General features: G+C 36.4%; 3 protein-coding genes across 5 annotated transcripts in view; all 3 read right to left on the reverse strand.

The window, feature by feature from the left end:
• Positions 1-4605, reverse strand: part of LOC121728167 (fatty acid synthase-like) — a 36373-nt gene extending 31768 nt beyond the window's left edge. Inside the window, exons 1-2 of the mRNA XM_042116290.1 lie at positions 4461-4605; positions 2937-3126 (exon numbers count right to left, since the gene is read on the reverse strand). Of these exons, the coding sequence (XP_041972224.1) occupies positions 2937-3126; positions 4461-4604 (334 nt within the window). The 5' untranslated portion in view covers position 4605. The remainder of the gene's footprint in view (positions 1-2936; positions 3127-4460) is intronic.
• Positions 4606-8999: 4394 nt separating this feature from the next.
• On the reverse strand, positions 9000-19594 carry LOC121728382 (apolipoprotein D-like). 2 transcript variants are annotated; one of them, XM_042116557.1, is made up of 6 exons: positions 19438-19594; positions 13846-14000; positions 12709-12776; positions 10370-10521; positions 9700-9871; positions 9000-9316 (listed from the first exon to the last, which is right to left on the reverse strand). In XM_042116557.1, the coding sequence occupies exons 1-6, from the start codon at positions 19552-19554 to the stop codon at positions 9186-9188; spliced, it is 795 nt and encodes a 264-aa protein (XP_041972491.1). In that variant the 5' UTR covers positions 19555-19594; the 3' UTR covers positions 9000-9185. The 2 variants fall into 2 exon arrangements, with proteins under 2 accessions (XP_041972491.1, XP_041972492.1); XM_042116558.1 differs by lacking the exon at positions 19438-19594 and adding an exon at positions 15465-15634.
• A 2078-nt stretch (positions 19595-21672) lies between these two features.
• The window catches only part of LOC121728378 (lysosomal acid glucosylceramidase), a 28380-nt gene continuing 23712 nt past the window's right edge, over positions 21673-26340 (reverse strand). For both annotated transcript variants that reach the window (XM_042116550.1, XM_042116549.1), the window contains exons 10-12: positions 25544-25623; positions 23119-23405; positions 21673-22147 (exon numbers count right to left, since the gene is read on the reverse strand). In XM_042116550.1, coding sequence (XP_041972484.1) covers positions 22024-22147; positions 23119-23405; positions 25544-25623 — 491 coding nt within the window. In that variant the 3' untranslated portion in view covers positions 21673-22023. The remainder of the gene's footprint in view (positions 22148-23118; positions 23406-25543; positions 25624-26340) is intronic.

Raw genomic sequence — 26340 nt, forward strand, 5'->3', positions numbered from 1 at the left:
TAATGGCCTGTTTCACTACTTCCTGATAAGTGACGAATAGGCTATCCACCAATTAGGGAATGCAATCCTGTTCTCGCGAGATCTTGGCCTTTTTTAGCGAGATTGATCTCGGACGAAAAAAAGGCGAGATCTCGCGAGTTTGACGAGATTGCACTTGAGTATAAAAACGTCTTGTTTGAAGCGCGGACTGACACGGACGGAGATGCGATCACGGAGTCAAAACAAAGAGGAGCCTGGCCTAAGCAACAGTAGCTGCAGCTGTGCACTGTAATTCTCAACTAGGTCCTGAATTTTGACTTCTCGTTGTTTTGTTAGTTATAAAAGAACTATTTAGTATTTTATTACTAAAAGATTTGTGTTTGATAGTGCGCTTTTATAATTCTAGACGTCACGTTATCGTGGATGCCGGCTTCCACGATAAAACGACAAACATTGGGTGTATAACGTACACCCAACGTTTTATCGTGGAAGCCGGCGTGGAATGCCCTTTTTATTCAAATATAATTGTGATTATTTGCAAAAAAAAAACACCAAACTGCTAATCTCGCGAGATCTCGAAATTGGAGAGATCTCGCGGTATTGGTTTTGCTGGACGTTGGTTTTGCTGTTAGGTATAGCGAATTGTTTTATTAAGTATTCAAAACTCAATACTAAATATAATAAATAAATATAATAATAGGGATGATGACAAGGTCAAAGATTAGCGAATTTTGTTAATAAAATTAAGAAATCACGGTAAAAAATAAGTGTTCCCAAAATTTCAGCTCGATAGCATTTGTATTTTTTTTGTTATGCGCCTTCAAAGTTGGATAATCAAGTCGATTTTGTTTTCAATTATATTTCTTAATATTTGTATACCATTCGATAACTTATGCAATTAAAAGCAACTTTTGTTATAAAACCACTTTCATAAACGCAATATTTAATATACCTATCGAACAAAATTCTCTCCCGATGCATACAAACTACGAAAGAGTGACGCCAGTCTTTCGTAGCACTTTGTATGGAGCGTTTCGGGCAGGTCTATTTTATGAGATGTTTGAATTGTCATATCTTGGTGAATTTTTAAGCTATCGGAGTCATTCTTTCAGCGATGTTTCTATTTTTTAAGGGTCATTCAATTACCAATAAGAAAAAAAAATAGTCATCAAGCCTATTGTGAGTATAAGCTGACAAAACTAAACATAAATGTTGATTTATAATGTAATACCTGTTCAGTACAGTGCACTTATAAAATATCAAATGTGTCAATTACTATTATTTATTGGGCTGTATTCTCAGGGTACTTACTCAGCTATGTTATCTCATTATAATATTAGTTACACATTACATAAGTACATAATATAGGGGGCCTTCATAAATGTTAATTTATAATGTAAAACTTGTTCAGTAGGTACTGAGTGCACTTTAAAATATCAAATGACAATAATTATTGTTTTTGGGCTGTACTCGTATTCTCAGGATACTTACTTAGCTATTTTAGCTCATTATCATATTAGTTACTTACACATTATATAAGTAGGTACATAATATAAGGGGCTTTCATAAATGTTAATTTATAATGTAAAACTTGTTCAGTACAGTGTACTTTATCAAATAAATATGTCAATAATAATTATTGTTTGTTGGACTGTATTCTCAGGGTACTTACTTGGCTGCTTTAAGGTCATCTAATTTTATTTACAATATTAGAATTAAACATATTAGTTATAGAAAGTAAAGAGCGTGAAGCCCGCCGACAAACCGCAATTTGGTTTGGCGGGTAATTAGATTAAGTTTTTTTTGTGGAATTCTTCAATAAAGGATTTTATTATTATTATTGTATTCATAAACTGCCGCCCCCGCCCGCGCTCCCCTCCCGGTTGCGCCGACGCCGAGTCCACAGGCGACTCAGCAAAACTACGCGACTGTTGCTGGTCGCCCCGCGCCTCCCCCGCGGGCGCATAAAAATGGGGAAAATGAGAGCCGCAAGGCTACGAAGAGCCGCAAGGCTAAGTCTTCTGGACTTAACAAGGACGAGAGCAGGAGGTGCGATGAGGAGGGCTTCATACTGGTGGAGAGAAGGAAGAAGAAGCCCGCCGCCCGCAACCATCGCGGCACCGCGCCATATGTACCTGAGCTGCGTCTGCGGAGCGAGGTCCCCGCGACGCCCCTGTACATATCCCGCCTGCACTGGTCCATGGAGGTTGAAGACGTCGTGGACTACATCAGTAAGAAGACATCCCTCCACTTGAGGGTCGAGCGTCTGCAGTCTCGCCACAAGGTCAACTTCAATTCCTTTGTGGTGAGAGTACCGACGCATCTTCTCCCGACCTTTGAAGCGGAGGAATTCTGGCCGACTGATGTGGTTTACCGAAGGTTCCGGGGGAGACTCCGGAATGAAGCGCGCGTCACGTCGCCGTTAATTCGTGATAATGTGTAGTTGTTAAGTTTATATAATTTTTATGTATGTTAGTCATTAAGGTATATATTGTATGGGCCTACGTAGCCTGATTTAAATAAATAAATAAAAAAAAAAAAAAAACTCGCGGGATCTCTCTTTAGCCCCAATCTCGCGAGATTTGCATTCCCTACCACCAATAAACTTGACAGATCAAGTATGGAGAATCTGTCAAATAAGTTGCGAATAGCCTATTCGGCACTTTATCAGAAAGTGGTGAAACAGGCCCTAAGTGACTGTTTCACCACTTCCTAATACATAAATGCCGGATAGGCTAACCACCACTTAACTTGACAAAATATAGAGTATGGAGAATCTGTCAAATAAGTTGTGGATATATCCAGCACTTTATCAGGAAGTGGTGTAACAGGCCCTAAAAGACATACTATCTAATATACCTATAGATACATAGATAAATAGACAGGCAGGTAGATTTTATGGATAGCCCTCAACGATTAACTCTTGACTTTAAGTTAGATTTAGTGTAAAACTGTACCCGCATCGTATATAGCCTGGTAAGATTGTTCGAGAATTTTGCGAGCCATGGCGTCCATGCTGTTGCAGAGGCGATAGTGCACTTTGAAGAATTGCGCATCGAAATACGAAAGATCCGGCACATTTCCGTTGAACTGCGCAACCTCGGGGTGGTTGTATTGCCAGCGGTTGGTCTTCTTGATAGGGTTAACCTGAAATGTATAAATGAAAGAAAACCTCGGAAGTTGAAACTATCCTCAAAATAATTTCATAGTTCCAAATTTTCAATGAATATAGGCATTAAGGGCATAATCGCTATCTGTGATCTATAAATAATATTTTCTGGAAATTAAATATGGCAGACGATATAGTTCTTTTAACATTAAACAAAAATCAATTTATGGTTCGTAAAGGTCTGTGAGAAATTGAGAATAAAGTTCACCGTGAAAAATGTAAATAGTAATCAGAAGAAACTACCTCGGAAACTATATTTTTTAGATTGACTAGCTGCTCTACGAATTTTTGTTAACAGAAAGTACACTTATGGACGAACGGTTTTGCATATGATATTCGGATTGCGGATTTAATCAATGTTAAAAATATTGAAAATAAATGCAAAAAAAGTTTTAAATTATTTACATAATATATAAATTAGAATTGAATAATTAATACATATTAAATTAAATCACTTAGAAGTGATTAGCGATAGATAGATTATAAGCGATAGATCGCGTAGCACTTTTCTTCCCGACGTTTCGTTGAAGTTGTCGACACCCAAAGATTCATCAATAATAATTATTAATAGCATTTATTGTGTTTTGATCTACGCAGAACACTCACAGTGTGTTGAAGTTGTTTTTTGATGAATTTTCGAAAAAAGCAGCCGTACGTACGAAAAATACTCGGCGACTAAATCCATATTATGTGATTACTCGTAAAGTATATTATGTAGTACTCGCGACGTCATTGTGTTAAAAATATAATAATTTATAAATTATAATATTATAATCCGTCACACGTCTGTCTGGCTCCGCGCAGTGATCACTGCTCAGTACCTCAAGGTCCTGTGTAACTGGTACCAGACCATGGTGATTCGTGAGTATGACCAATCTTGTGTTATAGGTACCAGAATTGTCTGGTACCAACACAAGATTTGGAAAGTATGACCAATTAAGTCATGAAGCCTGTATCCACCCTTGAGAGTGATACCATTCATATTGTCTTGGATCGGTCTTGTATTGATAATAATAATAATAATATCTATGGACGCTTCACACCACGTCAGTCTGGCCTCGTGCTAAGTACCTAAAGGACTTGTGTTACGGGTACCAGACAACGGAAATATATTTAATACTTTTATACTATACATATATTTAAGATTTTTATTATATCATACACATATTTAATACACATCCAGACCCGGGAACATTGAAAACTTTTTGTTCCGTCGGCGGGATTCGAACCCGCGACCCCCGGCTTGAGCTACCAACGCGCTCACCACTGAGCCACAGAGGTCGTCATATTGATAAGCTCACAAGCCACGTACCTTATTATATAAAACTTCCGATAACTCTTTCACATCGTAGCAACTGGGGTAGAGGCCGGCTATACCGGAAATAACTACTCTTTCCCCCGAAGCATCGGGCTCCTGAGGTTTCGACGTTGAGAACTCTTGGGGCTTAGGAGTCATGGTGAAATAAATCTGGAAGATAAAATAAATAGTTTTAGGGCCTGTTTCATCACTAATTATTGACATAAAGTATGAAGAATCTGTCAAAAAAGTTGTGGATAGCCTATACGGCACTTTATCAGTAAGTGATGAAACAAGCCCTTAGAATATTATATTTTATGGGATAACTAAAAATCTAGCAATAATTTGTTTATATTGCAAAAGGGGGTGAGAGATTTTAGGATTTCTGTGTTTTGAAGCTTTTTTTTTATTTAGTTCTCTCGATTCATTACCTACGAATGCAATATCAATTATTGTTATATAATAATTAGTAATTACCTGTACTAGATTCTAAATTAGCACAACAGCTAACGGTCTTTACGAAGAACCGAGCTTATACTAGGCACATCCGAAAGCAATCGGCCTTTTTATAACAGCAACAAAATCAATGATTTGAATTACGTATACGTTAGTTCTAATTGCATTTAAACATATCAAGAGGAGTCTTAAGAGGAGTCCACACCGCCGTTTTTCCATACAAACGTTGTCCCCTGTTTCCTCCCTGGATAATGCCGGTAGAGTTATGATTTTTTTCCTGATTATCTATAGCCACTATTAGCATGTCCCTATGTTTTATTTTTTTTCATTATTTTATTATTTAAAAAAAGATAAGAACGTCCAAAAACCTAAAAAATGGCCAGATTTTCCTCTGTGTTCAAACACCCAGAAAACAAAACTGGCTAAAATATACAAAAAAAATAAAACATAGGAACACAGCTCGAGCCTTGCTTTAATTTTTAATGCAAAAAGTACTTAAATCGGTTAAGTTTTGGAGAAGGAATCAGCGGACAACGAATCGAAGATTTTCTGTTCTTTTATTAGAACTTTTGTCGTGTTGTCTTTATCGCGCTCTGTGGTGGGAGACTTGAGATTGGTGAGACAGCAATACATTTTCAAATACCTATTTTCAAATTCTCTCGCCCTTGGTATATCCTCTTAAGGTTAACTTGTGGTAATTTTATGCTTTAATTAGTATGTGTTTACTACATTTTGGGTGTACGAATCTTTTGTTTTCCATTATTATTTGTTTGATGGAACGGGTTTTTGTGTACGAGTAAGTTCTATTATGTTCACAATTTTATATGAATTGGATCTTCATTCGTATAATTTCTAATTCTTCTAAACTTTCAATGCATGAGCTATGCAATGGCTATTCTTTACTGGTCAAAACTTTTTATGGTTTTATGTCCTTTTTTATGTTTTCCTTAATAGCCTTTGCTTTACTCTAAAAATCTACCACTTAAGAAGTTGGTGTTACACACACCCGCCGTACTTCGGGTGATAATAATAGATATTATTATGCTTGTTCTCGTTCTTGATAATTAGGTATAGCAATCTTAGTGTCTAAACACACTAGGCTGAAAAAATACGGTCGAAGATTACGCCTGCAATGTAAGTATTTTAAATTACTGATGACACACCATGCCGAAATTACGTCGCGTTATATTGTATGCGTAGCGCATTGCTGGCGTGATCATGCCAAACATCGACATATATTTTCGGCTGTATTTATTCGGATATTTCGGATATATTTTCGGCCTAGTGTGTTTAGACACTAAAATCTCGAGGCCCCTTTGCACTGCACTCCCTTATATTCCTCTAAACTTTCCTTCCTTTCCTTATTATATCTTTTGCTGCCCATTCTTTGGAACTCTTTGCCGTTAGATGTTCGTCGTGCTATGCCGGTTCAATTATTATTTAATTATGTCCCAACTCCCAGGTCATTTTTGATGCATCTTTGTTTTGTTGTTAGTCAATTGATTTTTAGATAAAAACTTGTCCTAGTTTTCGTTATAGTACCTATAGGTCGTAAACGCTAAGAATAGTTTAGTTGGTTTTATACCTATTGTCAATCTCATCTCCAAATATTTACCGGTAGAGATTGCTTGGTAGCAATGAGCAATAAGTTCGTCTTCTGTACATAGTTATTTAGTACTAATAATAGTTATTATTGTATCGGGTGCATATGTTTTTTCATGTACTGTCAGAGAAGTAATTTATTCCTAGACAGATGGCGGACCTAAGTAATTTGGTCGCGTTAAGTCAAACACGTCCGTGATCAGACCGATCACAGCTAACTGCATTGAATTGACATAAGCCGACCACAATATCACGTAGGTCCATCAATTGCCTAGGAATCAATATCCTCGATGGTACTTACGTACAATAAAGAAGTCCAGTCCCTTTGTCATAAGGGACTGGATTATTCCCTTTATTCCCTCCTGCTTTAAAGGATAAACTGAAACGGGTATCATTAAAGGATCCATAGGATTCCATATGGATTTCATAGGAGCCGAGCTCCGTATGAACCCAAAGTGGAGGTTTCGTGTTTGGGCTCATAATATTAACGGCCGCATCGAAAAGAACATATTTTATAGGTGGTAATTATGATGATACTGTTGATAGGAGTTATTCTGCACTATAACCTGCACAAGTTTAAAAAGCCTGAAATAAAATTAAACAGGGGATGGCTAATGTAGATGTTTGATTTCACATAACATTAAGACGTATAGTTTAAGGGTCAGTTCACAGCAAACCGAATCGAGACAACCAGCGACTTGGCGATACAAAAAAATGCAAAAGTCGCTGTTGTCGTAGTTTACTTGGCGGTTCCCCCGACACACCGTAACAATAATTATGGATTAATATATTACTTTACACTGAGGAATTATTTAAACTAAAAATCAGTAAATTATTATTTTATTACTTCTAAAGTTGTTTGGCGGGTTTTTTTTAAATTTCTTAATTTAATTTATAAAACTACTTCCTATAACATGTACTTCACATAATTAATTAATTAACCGATCAGAGTATAAGCAATTTACTAATAGTACGTGCATTGCATTTGAATTAGTGTAATTTGAATACAATACTTTAATGCATATTGATAAATGAAAGTCTTGATTACCAAAACACTTGTAAAATTAGCAATTCAAAATTTTGATCCGTATTTTTAACAGATCCAAAAAACCGTGGCGGTTCGATTTAAAAATAAGTATATTTATATTTAGCCGAGCACAAATGCAATGCTCTATTTTGATTAAAAGCACAAGCAAATATATTTTAAGCTAAACATAATATGAATTGTTGTTCAGATGGCACAAGAAGAGAAATTGAGAAGATGTCTTCGTCCAGATATTTTACTATGCTTGAATTTTGACAACCCTTAATTGGTCGCCTGGGGTCAGATCACTTTCAAACTGAAAAAAAAAGTGCTAGAGTTCCAGGAATGCAACGACGCTTTTGTTAGTTTCCTAACTCCTATTGAGGTATCCTAATATGTGGTAGCCGGTCAGCTAACGATGGTGCATGTGTCGCTACTCTCTTGAGCGCTGACCCCATGCGACCACTTACGTGACTTTTTTTTGTCACAAGGCAAGTTTCCATTTTTGTAATATTATGTTTAATTGTTAGATTATTTTTGATATAATTTAGAATTATTTATAAATATATGAGTATGTCATTCTATTGACAACCTTATTTTATATAATTGCTCTGTAAAATTTCAATATAGATCGAGATAGTGAAATACACTGGCGGCTGGAAGGTTTCTGAAGACAAAAGAGATTTTGCATGCCTATAGCCTCCGAACTTCAAAACTATGCACCGATTGGTGACGGACATGAATCGGTAGACAAGATTTAAGAGCCTAGAGATGTCTAAAATAATCCCTGACCACTGGATGGTGATGATGATGATGATGAGGGGGTATGACCAGAAGTGCGTAACAAATCATACAAATGAGGAAAATATGTTTGTCAATATTAGCTCAGGACCTTACTTCCTACGGTGCTGCAAAAAAAATCTGGTCATCAAAGTGATTTTTTAAATCTCGATCTTAACCATAGTAATATTTATGAGATTTCGAGACAGAGCAGTAGTTGATTGATTTTTTAGTTGTATAGAAGCAAATGAAGGTTTTTGCTTATTAAGATTAATTATCATAAAGCATTCTAACAATTCGCATAATTAATACTTCGTTTTATTTATTTCTTCAAATTAATTTTAATTTTTTTATTTGGGGTCAGTAGAGACCCGACTGCCCGATGCGACTACTTGTGTGACTTTTTTTTGGCGCCTAATTATTAAGGGTTAACTGTGCAGTGTACATATCCATTTCCATTCAATTTATTCATAGATACTAGCTATAGGTATAAGCTAGCTCTTTTAATGGTCTCGTAGGATACTATAATTAGGAAATAGTACTATGATGATTGGGATCATATTATGTAATGCTTGCAAACTTAAATCATAATTTCAACACTCTCTTATATCTGGTAGTAATTATTAGTCTGTTTAATCCTCGAATGAAACTCCTAAAATTTTATCGTGATTTGTCACTGAAAATAATACACCTTTGCATTTCAAACATTTTATTACATATAGGATGAGTGTATTTAAATTTTAATACTAAGGTAAAACACCCATTATTGGCACTTTAAGAGATCATACTACAGAAAGTCATATTATTATCATTCCCAATAACTTCCAAGGTGCCAATAATAGGATCACTGCCAACGATGGGATAGTTTACTGTTGGAATTAAGGCAGCCACTCAGCGTCACCTCGTATCTTGGGGTTGTTGGAGGGGGGCTCGGTGAGGTCCTCCTTGCTGTCCGTCACCTTGTGGTACACCTTCTTACCAGCGTCGATCACGTATTCCACACCGTCACCTGGAAATTTTGATACAGCGTTATGTTAATGCAAATCAAATTTTAATTCTGCTTTTGAATAAGTACTAATTATTATCAAATGTAGATTTCGTTTTGATGGTTCAAGTGAACGCAAATAATTTGAACCAACTTGTTGCATGACTTAGGACTTGGGTGTGTTGGACCGTTTTCAAGATTCGCTATAAAAATCTAAAGGATTGACACTTTGGGGCATAACCCATAATATGTTCAAATGAAAGTTATAAGTTATACCCAGAACGAGGAACTTTTATTTTATGGAACCTCATATAGAAGGTTTTGGAGGAACTCCATAGTTTATTATCTGCTAATAGCTCCGCAGAACTCGTTTTGGGAATCTCCGGTATATACTCCAGTAAACGTACCAATAGCAGAGCCAGTTTTCTTGACCGCTTCACCGATGTTATGAGGGCTGAATGTGTCAGGTTCAATATTGATGTTCACACCGCTACCGTCCTCGTGCTTGGGGCAGTCCGTCTGGGAGATGATGGACAGGTCGTAGGGATCCACGCCGTATGAGGCCAATTTGGAACGCATCTGCAAGGAAATGAAATGAAATTTAGAGATAAAAAAACTGGTACAAAATTCTTATAAATATCAGAAGTCAAATCAAATTTATTAAATCACTGGAACCATTGGTATAAGAACACTCTCGATCATGTCACCTTGCACACAAAACTAGGTCTAACCGCCGGGGAAAAATGGAATTAAATTGATTCTTCGCCGGTACTGACCTGAAGATTTAGAATGCTCCTGATATCATAATAAAAGGGTTTAAATTATTGAATGGGAAAAGAAAAACAAAATTAAATATTATGTGCACAGCGATTTTTGGGTACTTTTATTTTAAAGGGGGTAATGGGGGGAGAGGGTCAAAGGTTTTACTAAGCTTTGTACAATTTTGTTTATTAGATGGATCATGGAATTTGAGGTAACGTAATATTATAGGCTATGTCATGTTTTCCCGGCATTCCCACGGAAACGGAAACCACCGCGCTCTAAACTGAAATCGGCAATTAAGCGAATAAGACTTACCTTATCAACGTACATCCTATCCAGCTCCTTCGACCTGGACAAGATGGTGGCGGACCGGCGGTGCGCGAAGGCCAGCTTCTGGCAGGTGAACACCGCGGCGTATGTGTTGTAGTCTGTCGACATCACTGTGTAACTCGCTGAGCCGGCTACGCCTGAAACATAATATTATATTTGGTTCTAAGAGCTGGTAGAACGTAAAAAACCGCCCACGCGCAATATAGGGTTCTATAGTACCGCCAGTTTTTTATAATTTATAACGTGTTTTACTGTGATTTCCTACTCCCGTGAATTTTTTGTCATTTCCAGAAGCAACCGTTTAGCTGGTGGACTCTAATAATTGTTACCACTTTAAAACAATACACTTAATATTTTAAAAAAACCTATCCAACGACACCCCACACGTGCGGTGTATGTGCATTTATGCCGAATTACGGCTTTGTAGATTTATAGTGTCTGATGATATGAGCAAAACCGCGGACAGACAGACAGACGGAGGCACAGACCGAAACTATAAGGGTTCCTTGTTGACTACGGAACCCTAAAAAGGATGAAGTAAATAATACAGTAGCACCACTCGATTCCAGCGATGGATTATATTAATTGAGAACTGTATCAGTCTAGATTTAGAATGCAGTATCTGTCGACAACTTAAAAGATCACGAATAGGTAGGTTACCATTTGTATGGACCCCTATTTTGATGCGGCTACTGATTATTAGTGACTTAAGAGGGCGACTAACCCCAAAAATCAAACATCGTCCTTCTCTCTTCACACTCACGCCCGTCTTTCATATGCCAGGTGAAAAAGAACGACGCGGATTCATCGCCAAATTATTTTTTTCTCAATAACTCGATAAATATACAACATTTTTAAAATCCGCTAGGTCGATCTCTCAATGATAGAATTTTATACAATGTGTTAAAATATTAACTTAATTCAATGTACGGTTATGGCAATAAATGAAAAATTCGTGAAAATTAGATTGCATCTTTGTGATTTTTATCTATCGAGAAAATTTTAAGATATCGTGTTTTTGCTCAGATCGAATTCTCGGAAATATAATTTAGTATCTAATTTTAGAAAATGAAACAATTCGGGGCTTATTTTCAAGTATAAAAATGAATTATAAAATCGACACTTTAGGGTTAGTCGCCCCCTTAAGGGGGTGACAGACGTGCGAGTAAGTACGCGGAGTGCGGACTTATGGCTCGACGATCTCGCGTGTGTGTCAACTGTCAGCAAAGAGCCGCGGCCCGCGGCCATCCAGCGTGAGCGATTCTCGTGTGTCACCGACGCGAGCCGAGTAAGTTCGAGAACTTAAAACCCGCTTACTTTAAGTTCGTGCGTATACCAGGCACTTTATAAACGACATTTACATTTTGTATAACAATTTGTTTTGCATTCGCAGGTACTATAAGTTCAACATGACTTTGCGAGTTGCGCTATTAACCAAATCAAATTATTTAATAATAATTACCTATGTCCTTTGTATTACCTTTATAACTTATACATTATTATTGTCTGTATTTATAAGTATAAATTATTATTGTCTGCTTGAAATTATATCCGCGTGATGCGGTTTCTCGATACCAGTGATATAAATATTCATACGTGGGAGAGCCATGCTTCGGCACGAATGGGCCGGCTCGACCGGATAAATACCACGTTCTCACAGAAAACCGGCGTGAACTTGCGCTGTGTTTCGCCGAGTGAGTGAGTTTACCGGAGGCCCAATCCCCTACCCCTACCCTATTCCCTTCCCTACCCTCAACTATTCCCTTCCCTTCCCTACCCTCCCCTATTACCCTATTCCCTCTTAAAAGGCCGGCAACGCACTTGCAGCTCTTCTGATGCTGCGAGTGTCCATGGGCGACGGAAGTTGCTTTCCATCAGGTGACCCGTTTGCTCGTTTGCCCCCTTATTTTATAAAAAAAATATATGTTTAACCAGAGGTTTAACAAAACTCTATATTTCCATACTAGATACCGCATGTACTTAAAACAAATTCGAAACGTTAGAAATCCTCGACTAATTATTAGTGATGAGCTTGCTGGGGATGATAAACTGGCTATGTTCATAGTTAGTAATTCATCTCTCGATGACCTCAGCTTTCAAATCAAGATGATTTTAGTGATCATCATATTATTATCATGTCTGTTTTATGGCAGCCACGATGTCCAATTGTCCTTAGGTTCACACTTCACATACGTTTTCAATAAATTAAGAAAATTAATTTCAGTCTGTCTCTTGATCAGGGTCACTAACCACTATCAAGGCATCATTAAAAATAATAATGCCCGTAAAATTAAATTAAAATTCTGTGTCATAATTATACATACTTAATGGGAAGTTGACTTTCATGCGAGCTGGTACAGAGGGGTCCGGAACAGTGAGTACGCCAGTGTATCTGGAAACGGAAACAAAGAACATACAGTTAAGAAAAGTGAGAAAAAGTACTTAACAATGAAAACTTGAGAGGTGTCAAGGGACACCCGAATGGAACGAAGTTATTTCTTATGTTAAAAATAACTGTGTACATTTACATACTTCCATTAAAAAAATATTTAAAAAAACGCTTTCTATATTGACGGAATACTAACAACGCGTCGCTGTTTATTCTCGAAAAACGCCATCTAGTTGACGCACAGAAAAATAACAATCAACGCTCTCTGCCACTACCATGCAGGTACTTTATTCCTCTATGCAGGTACTTATAAAAAGTGTCGAGGTCAAATATCATTCTGTCTAGCCCCCTTTACGCCGAACGCGCGTTTAAGTTTAAGGAACTTCGTTCCAAAAAATTGATACCGTGGATATTATTTTGTTCTAAATAAGCGATGTATGATGGTGCTTATTAGATAAGTAGTTCATTTAAACAGGAGATATTATATTTGAAAATACAAAACAATGGACTTTAGGTTTCAAATTGAAATGCAGCAAATTTAAAAATGAATCAAGAGTTTGTAGTATTTTTATGTATGACTTTAAACAAGTACTCATCAACGCACTTTACATTATACCGTAACAAAAGAATAATAATAATTAATCAACTAATGCCAAGGGAAATTGCCGAGACTGAAAATTATGAATTCATACATGATTCATGAAATAAAAATCTAGCCAAGATGAGAGTACCTAAACGTAATGACAGAAATCCTATTAGATTTTGATATACGTGAAGCCGGGGAAAAAAGCAACAACCACAAATTTTTGCTATATTTGGTATCAGAACTTTGAAAATTTAAATACGCACAATATCTTCGTCATTGAGACCATATTTTACCATTCGAAATAAAAATATAATATGTACCATCGACGAAATCGATTTATAGGCAGCTGACGGACCTACGTCATTTGGTCGGGCTTTGTCAATACTGGTGGCTGGGTTTGACAGAAAGTGACCAAATTACATAGGTCCGTCAACTGCCTACGAATCAACATCCCTGATACATAAGAAGACTGGTATTAGCTCTTACTTGTAGTCATGTTCCAAAGGTGTCAGTCCCAGGAGGAAGTGTTGAGACACCTGCTCCAGCTTGTACTGTCCCGGCTCGTCCGTCTTCGTGAAGTTGTACGTGAGACAGTGGGAGGCGGTCGACGTTTTCTGAATCACATACCACACTCCCAACAACTGAAATAGGAAATTGAGATAAATTATTATAGATGTTAAACGAGCAAGCGGGTCACCTGATGGAAAGCAACTTCCGTCGCCCATAGACACTCGCAGCATCAGAAGAGCTGCAGGTGCGTTGCCGGCCTTTTAAGAGGGAATAGGGTAATAGGGGAGGGTAGGGATGGAAAGGGAAGGGTTATAGGGGAGGATAGGGAAGGGAATTGGGCTTCCGGTAAACTCACTCACTTGGCGAAACACTGCGCAAGCGCTGTTTCACGCCGGTTTTTTGTGAGAACGTGATATTTCTCCGGTCGAGCCAGCCCATTCGTACCGACGCTAGGCTCTCCCACGTATACATGTACTATAAGAGAAGTTGATTCCTAGGCAGATAACGGACATACGTAATTTGGTCGCGTTAAGTCAAACCCAGCCGATAGATCACAATTAACATTGAATTGACAAGCTCCAACAAACCACGGAGGGCCGTCAACTGCCTATGAATCAACTTTAATGCCCGCAAATCTGTTGCGTGTAAATTCGTTTATAGCACGAGAACCGTACATTCTTCCGGGTCGCAAAGTACCCTTTCCCGGAGCTTAAAGTATCACTATACCAAATTTGATTAAAATCGGTTTAAGTAATAGCTTAAACGTAAAGAGTTTAAGAGATAACAGACAGACAAACACACTATTGCATTTATAGGTAAATATTAAATCTTAATTCAATGGTACGCTGGAGCTGGGTGATAAATGATAATAGAAAGAAGAGGACGCAGAATAAAATTCGATCGATGGTTTGAACTTGGGTGTACGAGTACACTATGTAACTTTTCCCAAATGTTATATAAGTACCCATTCGATAAATATACCTCAAATTATACACCAAAACCCAAAAGAAAAAGATCACAGGAAACAAAAGTTAAACCTAATATTTGAACAAATATGCCATATTTTGGTTTGACGATAATAATAAACCATTAAACAAATAAATAATATGAAGGCATTTTCAATTTGGGGCACGAGTAAAAGAAAAAGTTTTATAGCAATATTACATTGTCACTCGAAGGCTACTTATATAACTTTGAGAAATATGAGACGACATAAAAATGATAAAACCAATTACTCTATCAATTGACACGGGACAGGAAACTAATGTGAAGTCCCAGAGCTTGTGATACCAGCCAGAATTAAAACAAAAGATGCCAAGACCCAAGAAATAAAACTTAATTGACTGTGGTAGTTTATACGTTCTAGTTATAAAAGCCAGAGGAAACATACTAAGAATAAGAAACCCGCGAATCAAGATATTATTTTTGATGTTAATTTAATTTTACAGTATCCATTATGCCTTTGAGGGACTCAAAACAAAATCATGACGTTGAAAATACAAACTCTGCAAAACAGTGTTTGATCTAATTTAGTGATAATATAAGAAAAAACCGAAACGTAAAAAGTTGCCTTGACGAGAATAACAAAAGAATACCTTTTCCATATCGAAGTCCGGCATTGGATCTATATCGGGACATGCCCCCAGGTGGTAGGTGTGCGATGCGACACCACCGCACACCAGAAGTATACCCAGTCCTACCAGGTGCAACATGTTCTACGACTGTATCTTCCCACGACTCAATTGACACTGACCAGCAAAACAGCTTTGGAGCAATTTAAAGCAATGCCACACGACACAACAACATAAAACGGCCACCTGAGATGAACCATTAAAACTTTGAATGTCAGGTAGCGAGAATCGTGTCCGATGAGTAAACAGCGGCGCAGTCTAGTGGCTCTCGAATTTGGTCGCATTATGATAATGGAGCATCAAAACTTGTTGCAATTAGATCGTTATCTATGACATTCGTTTTTTATTAAAAAAGATCTAAAGAATTTCTTGAAAACATTTTTTTATCAAGAGCAACAAAAACAAGGGAAACAAAGTTTATGAGTTGAGCAGTTTTAAGTAAGTAATAATATGTTAGGTACCTGACGAATCGAAGTATTTCAATAGGAAGTAAAAAAGTTGGTTTCTGTGAGCTTTACACAATATAATTCACGAATTGTGAAAACAACTTGTTTATTGTTTATGAACCTCTTCATAAAATAATTTGTACAGCTGACTGATTTGAGAAGAGCGGTTGTAAGTTTTTTTTTTTTTATTAAATAAGGGGGCAAACGAGCAAACGGGTCACCTGATGGTAAGCAACTACCATCGCCCATGGACACTCGCAACATCAGAAGAGCTGCAGGTGCGTTGCCGGCCTTTTGTGTTGTACCTAATGAGTACACAGAATCAAATGTTATTAAATGAAAGTTGCAAGAATATGTATAGCCAAATAATGAAAAAATATACATATGTCTAATCATATTTAGGTAATGCTATAATGTTATATAGGATTACGGAACCCTAATCAGTAATCCCTTAGATAATCTACAGTTCATCTAAGAAATAATTTATACGTGGGAGAGCCATGCTTCGGCACGAATGGGCCGGCTCGACCGGATAAATACCACGTTCTCACAGAAAACCGGCGTGAAACAGCGCTTGCGCTGTGTTTCGCCGAGTGAGTGAGTTTACCGGAGGCCCAATCCCCTAACCCCTACCCTATTCCCTTCCCTACCCTCAACTATTCCCTTCCCTTCCCTTCCCTACCCTCCCCTATTACCCTATTCCCTCTTAAAAGGCCGGCAACGCACTTGCAGCTCTTCTGATGCTGCGAGTGTCCATGGGCGACGGAAGTTGCTTTCCATCAGGTGACCCGTTTGCTCGTTTGCCCCCTTATTTCATTAAAAAAAAAAAAATTCTTCATTAGACTAGCCCTACATAATATTATGCTGAGCCCCAATTTCACCAACGTCTGTTAGTGTTAACAGCTTGTTAAAATGTAATGTCTTCTCTTTCATTCATATGAAAATTGAAAGAGGTAATGTGATACTAATTCCGGCGTTAACTTTAACAGTCGTTGGTGAAATTGGGGCTTAGTCTGTTTTGTTTTTACACAAATATTCCACGATACCACAAAAAGCTACTAATGAAGAAACTGGATCAAGTTGTTCTCGAAATCGTAGGTTAATGAACCTTAAATGTATAATTGATACAATTTATTCAAAATTATCTTAATGTTGCTTTTACACTTCGCCGACAAAAATAATACTGTGGGACGCCGATATATTGTTCCTCAAAAGTTCTTTTCAATGAGTCTTCAATCTTGATTCCTTTAATGCGTTGTAACATATTGTGTGTGGTTAATATTATATTAGTTGCCTTTACTGCCGTATTCAGAGACATCGATGCCTAAGCTTCAAGGAAATATTAGGTCCTAACATACGAAATTGGCGTTCGGTTGTACAGGCCACTTTGATCTCAAATATTATCTCCTCTTTGGCTAAGAATTCCAAGTTCAAAATATATTCATATAATTGGTACATTTGAGTTTCCAAAACAGTCTTTCACTAGTTTTTTTCTTGATTATGTATTTTTTCTTTGGAGTCGTTCATATCGCACAATGGAAAAATTGAAATATCGCTTTATTTATGAATATGAGTTTTACCGTGGCACGATTGCTGCAGAAACAGCTCGAAGAATTAACAATGTGTATGGCACTGGTATCGCAAAAGTAAACACGGTACTGTTTTGGTTCCAACGTTTTCGTTCTGGAAATTTTGACCTTCAGAACAAGCCCCGTGGACGACCCGAGACCAAAATGAATAGTGAAGAATTAAAGGCTATTGTGGAAGCGGATCCATCGCAAACCACTTCAGAGTTAGCAGCAGGCTTCGGTGTAAGTGATAAAACTGCTTTAATCCACTTGAAGCAAATTGGGAAGATAAAAAAACTTGAAAGGTGGGTACTTTATGAATTGAGTGAAGCAAACCAGAAAACACGCGTTGACTGCTGCTAATGAAAGGATTTTAAATCGGATCATTACTTGTGATGAAAAATGGATCCTCTACGATAATCGGGAGCGTTCGTCGCAATAGCTGTCCTCTGGAGAATCAGCTAAATTCTGCCCTAAGCGAAAATTGACTCAGAAAAAGTTACTTGTGAGTGTTTGGTGGACTAGTGCCGGTTTCGTTCACTACAGCTTTCTAAAATCTAGCCAAACGATTACAGCAGATATCTATTGTCACCAACTGCAAACCATGATGGAAGAACTAGCTGCTAAACAACCAAGGCTGGTCAATCGCCCTAGGCCATTGCTTCAGGCTTCAAGCTTCAGGACAACGCTAGACCACACACTGCACAACAGACGGCCGCAAAACTGGAGGAGCTGCAATTGGAATGTCTGCGACATCCACTGTACTCCCCGGACCTTGCTCCAACAGATTACCATTTTTTTTCGGAATTTAGATAACTTCCTACAAGGAAAAAAAATTAACTCTGATGTGGCCGTCCAAACTGCAGTCAAAGAATTTATTGACTCTCGTCCCTCCGTTTTTTTTTTACTAAAGGGATCCACGAACTATCTTTAAGACGGCAAAAATATATCGATAACAGTGGTACTTGTATACTTTGATTAATTAATTATAATATTACTTATACAAAAAAACGACTTTATATTCCTCCCATACAAAACGCCAATTTCATATGTAAGGACCTGATAAAAAGTTTTACATATGGTATGGTATTGTCTAATAGTCCATAACGTTTTATTTGTAGTAACTAGTAAGTTGCTAGATAAGTATTCAACGAATCAAAGAAAGCTTACGCATACTCTACCTTGTCACTATCATATCATGTGCGGCTAGCCGGCTAAATATAACACAAGTGTTCTAAAACTTCTGATTATTGCTTTCTATACATATAATCAGTTTTCGAAGGAAATTACTTAGTAGGCATTTGTTTCATTTAAATAATTCGTCGGCAATATTATAGTATCTAAGTTAGGCATGGACCGTAGAATTAGAATTCTTAGATTTACTTATATATATTTATTAGAATTTATATTGGATTACAAGCAGGAATCCTAAAACCGGCGCTGAAGGCAAACAGAACAATTTATTGTAGAAAATCCTTTCGTACCTCCTAAGCACAAAAAAGTAGCTTATGAGCACAACCTGCGGTACTTAAGTAATAATAATAATCTGACAATACGGTGATAATGGCGATGAAGATTCATCATGAGAATTGATGAGAATCAAAGAAAAGAGTGGAGAATAACATTGAGACAAAATATGAGAGAGTATAATCGGGCATTAAAAAACTTTAAGCCATACTTAATATTATTATAATGCGTGTCGGACTGTCTGTCTGTTACCTCTTCACGCCCAAAGCGCTGAACCGATTTTGCTCAAAATCTTTGGTATGAAGATACTTTGAGTCCCGGGAAAGGACATAGCATACTTTTTATCCCGGAAAAATGTACGGTTCCTGCGCGATAAACCAATTTAGGTGCAACGGAGTCGCGGGCGTCATCTATGTAGTACCTATTTCAATATAATATTGTGTTAAATTAACTTACCTGGTTCATGTTAAACCCCGGCATGGGTTCCACGATAGGGCACTTCCCCAGGTGGTAAGAGTGCGGAACAACATTGCCGCTCATCAACAACAGTCCGAAACTTAGCAACAACAACATTTTAACGTCTGCACTAAACCGCGGTTAGTAATAAACTGACCTAATTGTGATATTACCGGCATTAATATTATGAGCTGTGATCTTTGACCGCATGAATAAACAAAATTATCTACTTGTAGAGTAAAATTATCATTGTGTGTAGAATAATATATTTTATGCGCAGAATATATTCACTGATTCAATAGGCATTGCCTATAGAATAGGCGAATCACTTACATTAACAGTTTATTTAACATCATCGAAACCTACTATAGATAATAATTTCCCAGATTAGGCTAAGTTTTTTAATCATGTTTGTTGAGTAATTATATAAACTCAGTTTATCCATGTTATAACTTATAAGTTATAAGCTTGAAGATCATAATGTTCTCTATCTCCCTCTATCTCATAATTCATAGCCACAGGTCAGTGACACTCGGCCATTCAGACATTCAATGACAAACAGACATATTATATTATTATGTATTGTTTTCCTGTGCGACAGTTCCAGTTACTGTGGTTATGATTTCTTTGAATTTACCAGTAGCTTAAGTATTTGTTTTTGTTAATATCCTATGAATCATAGTAGCGAGAAAACGTTATCAAACGAGGTAGGCATGAGTCAAAATATTTTCTAAAGATTGGAAAGTTAATTTTTTATTTTAGATAGTGATCTGATGATGATAAAGAACGCCGATGAAGAAAAGGACAGTCGTTACTCGTTACTAGTTTTAAATGTTATAGATGTAAATAGTAGTTTTTGGGCGCTTTTATAAACTAATAAGACTTTAATTTTATGTACAATAATATTATAACCTAATATTAAAAGTAATGTAATTATAATTAATGTATGCAAAATCTAGAAATGGACATAATATCTAAAATATTCAAAGGACGACTGGTGTAGACTATGGTAAATAGTAATATTATAACAACACACTTTTTATTGTTAAGCATAAACGGGCTTCTAAATACAGGAAATTGTGACTCACTCAAAAAGAAAAATAGAGTGTAGAGTGACAATAAATTTATGTTTTGTTGGATGAGTTGGAGTATATTGTATCGGGTTATCCAAATTATTTTTATTATGTTCGTAAAATAATTTTATTGAGACTTGAAAACATGGATTTAAACCTACTTGACTTTCTTATTCGTCTTATAGTTGCACAATGTGAATTTAAATATGTACCTACTATCGTTCAAACAACAGGACGAGTTACAAAGCTTCATAAATTCATACAATTGGTATGAAATGCGTATCACTATGTTGATGAAACAGGAGGTTTTGATCACAAGTATAATAATTTTGAACACAACCTTCACTAACTTAATTATACCATTCTTCCGGGAAGTATCCAAAAAATAAAAGATTTCCTTTTTAAGGATTTCAATAATGTTATAAATTAAATAAAGAAATGTCCAAAAATTTTATAGATAACGTTATACTTTGATGATAATATTCAATAATCAGAAGTGTTACAAAGTCCATGGTCTCTGTACACTTCTGATACAACTGGGTATGACGCATTACATCTAAAGTGTACACTTCCTTTCTTTTACCATTGAAGCAAATAGCAATTATATGATAACAGTCCGCAAATGGAGTTTAATGGTTTTATAGCTCAATGGTCGGAGGTTAGCTCGAAGCAAAACAAGGAAGCTATAATTAGGAGCATTTAAAAATTGATCTTTAACTACCTCATTGCCTGAAACTGATGATGTCGCGATTTAATTTTTCTTTAATTTTACACTGTGTGAAGATACAACAACACAATCATGAACTATGGAAAGAAAGAGGGGAGCCCTTTGCCCAACAGTGGGACACTGTAGGCTGATAATAATAATTACGCTGTGTAGAACCAAGAAATTTGTTTTATTGACGACCTATCTTGGATTAAAAACTGTTTTGGATGAAAAGGGATTCAGAGGGAATATTTTTTCAGCTCACAATGCACACACAGACAGCTGCTACAGGCTGTAGCAGCTATCGGTGCATAAAATAAAGAAAATAAAACTCAGAATAATTTTATTATTATTATCTACATTCTACAATATGAAAAAAAAACCTATGTACCTACCGAAGAAATTGATTCATAGGGGACCTACGTCATTTGGTTGTATTATGTCAATTCAATATTGTGATCTGTCAGCAGGGTTTGACATACCGTGACCAAATTACCTGGGTCCGCCATCTGCCTATGAATCAACCACTCTGATGGTGCAATTTATTGCCTTCTAAAAACATTACAAAAAAAAAACGATCTATTTAGATACCAGTATTACAAAATGTACACTGACCTGAATGTCCTTCAGTAATGAGACATAAATAATTGATGATGTTTGTTTAAATTAATTTTAGAGTTTCAATGTTTTCTTTATTAGATTAAAATTAATTAAAACCGATATAAGTTGAGAGTAGAGACTTAAGACTAGTTGTTTTTGGTTCCTTTAAACCGCTTTAATTGTATGAACTTATTGAATTACAATTAGCTATTTTCCGAAATCAAACTCATTGTTTTCGTATGGTAGCTCCAAGGTTGTTACAGCTTCCTCTTCTAGATCTACTCTCGCCTCCATGCTGCCACATTTCACCGATATCGTTTGCTTCTTGCCCCTGGTAAGAAGAAACAGTTTAATATTAGTTTTCATCAAACTTGCCAAGGACCAGAATTTAACCCATCAAGCCCCATAAGCTCACCGGTGAGCGAGACACAATAGAATAACAATAGATTTTCAAGAATCCACGATCGAAGGATTAAAATAAAAACTTAAAACGAAGACATAAAATATAACTTTGTATGATTTATAACATAAAACAATTCACACTGAATCGAGGTAAGATGAAGATTGGAGAATGGAGGTGTAACTTAACAAGTAAAAAAACCTAATTAATTATTAAATAGAATAACATAAGATTTCCAAAAATCCACGATCGAAGGATTAAAATAAAACCTTAAAACGAAGACATAATTGATAATATATAACTTTAAGTAAGTATGTGATACACACTGAAACGAGGTAAGATGGAGATTGGAGGTGTGACATAATATAACAAACCTAAGTACTTAATCTATATACAGTGTGTAACAAAAATAAGTGATAATACTTTAGGGTGTGTACGTTTTCCTTGTAGAGAGTTCACTGTGAAAGTAGCAGTTCTGAAAAACGATTTTTTTTTCACTTTTGTATGGGCAAGGGCCCGAGCGTCACGAGTTTCCTCATACAAAAGTGAAAAAAAATTTTGGTCTTTCAGCGCCGCTACTTTCACAGTGAACTCTCTACAAGGAACACGTACACATCCTGAAGTATTATCACTTATTTTTGTTACACCCTGGATATAAAACTCAATGGTGACTGACTGACTGATTGACATAGTGATCTATCAACGCACAGCCCAAACCACTGGACGGATCGGCCTGAAATTTGGCATGCAGGTAGATGGTATAACGTAGGCATTCGCTAAGAAAGGATTTTGATAAATTCCAACACCAAGGGGTTCAAATAGGGGATGAAAGTTTGTATATAATAACACTTCTTAACGCGAGCGAAGCCGCGGGCAAAATCTCGTTATTAAAATAAACTTACTTATTGTGTACCACAACGACTATTGTATCCCTCGGCGTCAAAAACGCCACATAATTTAGATGGCTGAAGATTGTAAAGCTCTTCTCCACTTCGATCCTCACAGAACCTCTGGGGATGAATTTGGAGAAGTGACCCATGGCGTAGAACATCGGCTGCTTGTAGAACTCCTGGGATTTGGCGTTAACGATGATGGGGGAGTCGACGAAATTGTTCGCCCAGTTCGGACCCCCACGCATGTCCAGACAGAGGTTCCAGTCTATCCATCCGATGAGGTTGTAGCTCAAATCCTGTTAAGAAAATAATAATATTAGTTTAATAAAAAAATACTTACTTACGTTTTTTTTTCGAATTACTTATTTTTTTCTCAAAATATTTTAACGAATTATTGCATTGTCATTGGCTGTTTATACGTATGCAAAGTTTCGAATTAATTAGACTACTGGAGATAGGTAAAAATCGTGCTCAAAGATTCAGTTACATACATACAGCCCAAACTAATATATAAGCATGTCAAAAATATTGTAATTTGTAGTGTATAATATTGAACTGGCTATTAGTTACTTGTAGCGTAGCTTGTAGCTTATTGTTTTGATATTACTGCCACTTCTAATAAGGCAATTTCTGCTGAATACAAGATAGTCCAGGTTACTAAAAAAATGTTGAATCTTCGAATCATTTCCATAGTTTGTGTAATACCGTTACATGTTGTGTAGTTGTGATTTAATATGACTCATTTGTTGACGTTAAAAATTATCATTACGGGCCAATGAACGAGATATTGTTCTCTTAACTGTCCTTAATCAAATAATATGTCTATTATAATGGTCATCAAAACCAATATTGGATTTTCCACGAAATGTATTCCTAGGCAGATGAGTAACAAAAAATTAAAACCGACTTCCAAGGTAAAAACAATAATAATATGAAGTATGAACTAAAAAGTATTAAATAACTAATACTCTATAATAGTGCCTTTTTCAGAATTCGTCTAAATCTCAACTATTTCTGTACATACTACAGTCTTCATTATTTGCAGTCGGTACCAGCTAATTTTATCGTGAGTTCAGTCAATGTCAGAATATCTGAAGCTTTTGGGCCTGGTACCGACTTCAAAGTAATGAAAACTGTAGTATGTACAGAAATAGTTGAGATTTAGACGAATTCTGAAAAAGGCACAATTATAGAGTAATAGTTATTTAATACTTTTTAGTTCATACTTCATATTATTATTGTTTTTACCTTGGAAGTCGGTTTTAATTTTTTGTTAAAAATAATAATTTCACTCTTTTTAGTTACCTACAACATAAGACTACTTAATGCGTAATAAGTTTCACTCGGGAATGTTAACTATTCACATTATGTTACTGTAAGCGAAATTGCGGTAAATGCTTGCAGTTATCTAAGCGATGCTGCAATTTAAAAACTTTTATCTTTAAAGGTTCAGGACTTCTGTTCAGTGCCTTTGGACCAAGAGACACGTTCGTATCAACTTGCTCTTATTCGTAACATACTCGTATGTTTAAGTTACTAGAAACAACATTTTAACCACTATGAGTCTTTTGATAAATTTCAAGGATTTCCCTCGATTGCTCATAGATCCCATCATCAGCTCACCACTTTCGTAATTATTATACAAAATCAAGATTATATCCTATACAACAACACAATAATTTTGAAAATCGGTCCACAAACAGCGAAATAATCATCAAAAACATCTGCTTTGATGCAAAATATCACGAAAAGCATCAATAATTGAGTCATAAATCATAATGTGATGACCCATGGCATAACTATGATTTTGATGATGATGATCAAATAAATTTATGTGTTGGCTTATGCTTTCAGTTGTTTAAACAACGCCGAAATCCCCGAACCTCTATCTATAAGGATTCAAAAGTTCTGTTGGGTACCTTCGGATCCAGGGTATAACCTGGTGCGAAATCTTACTTTTTGGTAGCATTTACCTCGAATGCTTCAAAAAAAAATCACTATATGTTTCCATACAAATTTCAAGGAGTCCCCTCGATTCCTCCAGGATCCCATCATCAGATCACCACTTTTGTGAACATGGTACCAAATTCGAGTTAAACCCTATACAACACAAAAAGAATTTTGAAAATCAGATCACAAACGGCTGAGTTATCGTTGAACATACAAAAAAAAAAAGAAAAAAGATACATAGATACAGCCGAACGTATAACCTCCTCCTTTTTGGAAGTCGGTAAAAATACGTAGGCCCGCCATCTACCTACGTATCAACTTCCTGAATGTACCATCGAGGAAGTTGATTCCTATGCAATTGACAGACCAACGTTATTTGGTCGAATATTCAATGTTAATTGTGATCTGTCAGCTGGGTTTGACGTAGCGCAACCAAACTACTTAGGTCCCCGATTTGCATAGGAATCAACTTCTTTGATAGTACCTGTATAATGTCATCAATGTAACGTTGCGCCCTTTTCCACGATCCCAAAATGACTTTCTCCTTTTGCCAGGGGAATGAACCTGAAAAGAACGCATGAGAATATTAAAACTTGTCGTATTAAGGGGCTGAGCAAGTATTTAATCTTAGATACTAATATTATCTATACTTAATATTATAAAGCGGAAGAGTTTGTTAGTTTGTTTGTTTGTTTGAACGCGCTAATCTCAGGAACTACTGGTTCGATTTGAAAAATTATTTCAGTGTTAGCTAGCCCATTTATCGAGGAAGGCTATAGGCTATATTTTATCATGCTGAGACTAATAGGAGCGAAGAAATAGAGGAAAATGTGGAAAAAACGGGGGGAAATTATTTGGAAGGGCATATTTGAAAGCGCTAATCTCAGGAACTACAGGTCCGATTTGAAAAATTATTTCAGTGTTAAATAGTGCATTTATCGAGGAAGGCTATAGGCTATATTTTATTGTGCTAGGACTAATAGGAGCGAAGAAATAGAGGAAAGTGTGGAAAAAACGATAGAAATTATTTGAAATGGCATATTTGAACGCGCTAATCTCAGGAGCTACTGGTCCGATTTGAAAAACTCTTTTACTGTTAGATAGACCATTTATCTAAAAAGGCTATAGGCTATATTTTATCACGATAAGACTAATGGTAACGAAGAAATAGTGGAAAATGTGGAAAAAATGAGGGAAATTATTTGAAAGGGCTTATTTAAACGGGCTAATCTCAGGAACTACTGGTCCGATTTGAAAAATTCTTTCAATGTTAGATAGCCC

Source organism: Aricia agestis, chromosome 6 (genome assembly GCF_905147365.1).
Source record: "Aricia agestis chromosome 6, ilAriAges1.1, whole genome shotgun sequence".
Taxonomy (NCBI): domain Eukaryota; kingdom Metazoa; phylum Arthropoda; class Insecta; order Lepidoptera; family Lycaenidae; genus Aricia; species Aricia agestis.

Bases quoted from the DNA above. Each gene is read 5' to 3' on its own strand.
- LOC121728382 (XM_042116557.1), bottom strand. From the start codon at position 19,554: ATGTTGTTGTTGCTAAGTTTCGGACTGTTGTTGATGAGCGGCAATGTT. The intron at 14,001-19,437 runs GTAAGTTAATTT...TTCCTATTTCAG, and splicing joins CGGGGTTTAACATGAACCAG to TTGTTGGGAGTGTGGTATGT. The intron at 9,317-9,699 runs GTACGTTTACTG...CAAAATTTCCAG, and splicing joins GAAAACTGGCTCTGCTATTG to GTGACGGTGTGGAATACGTG.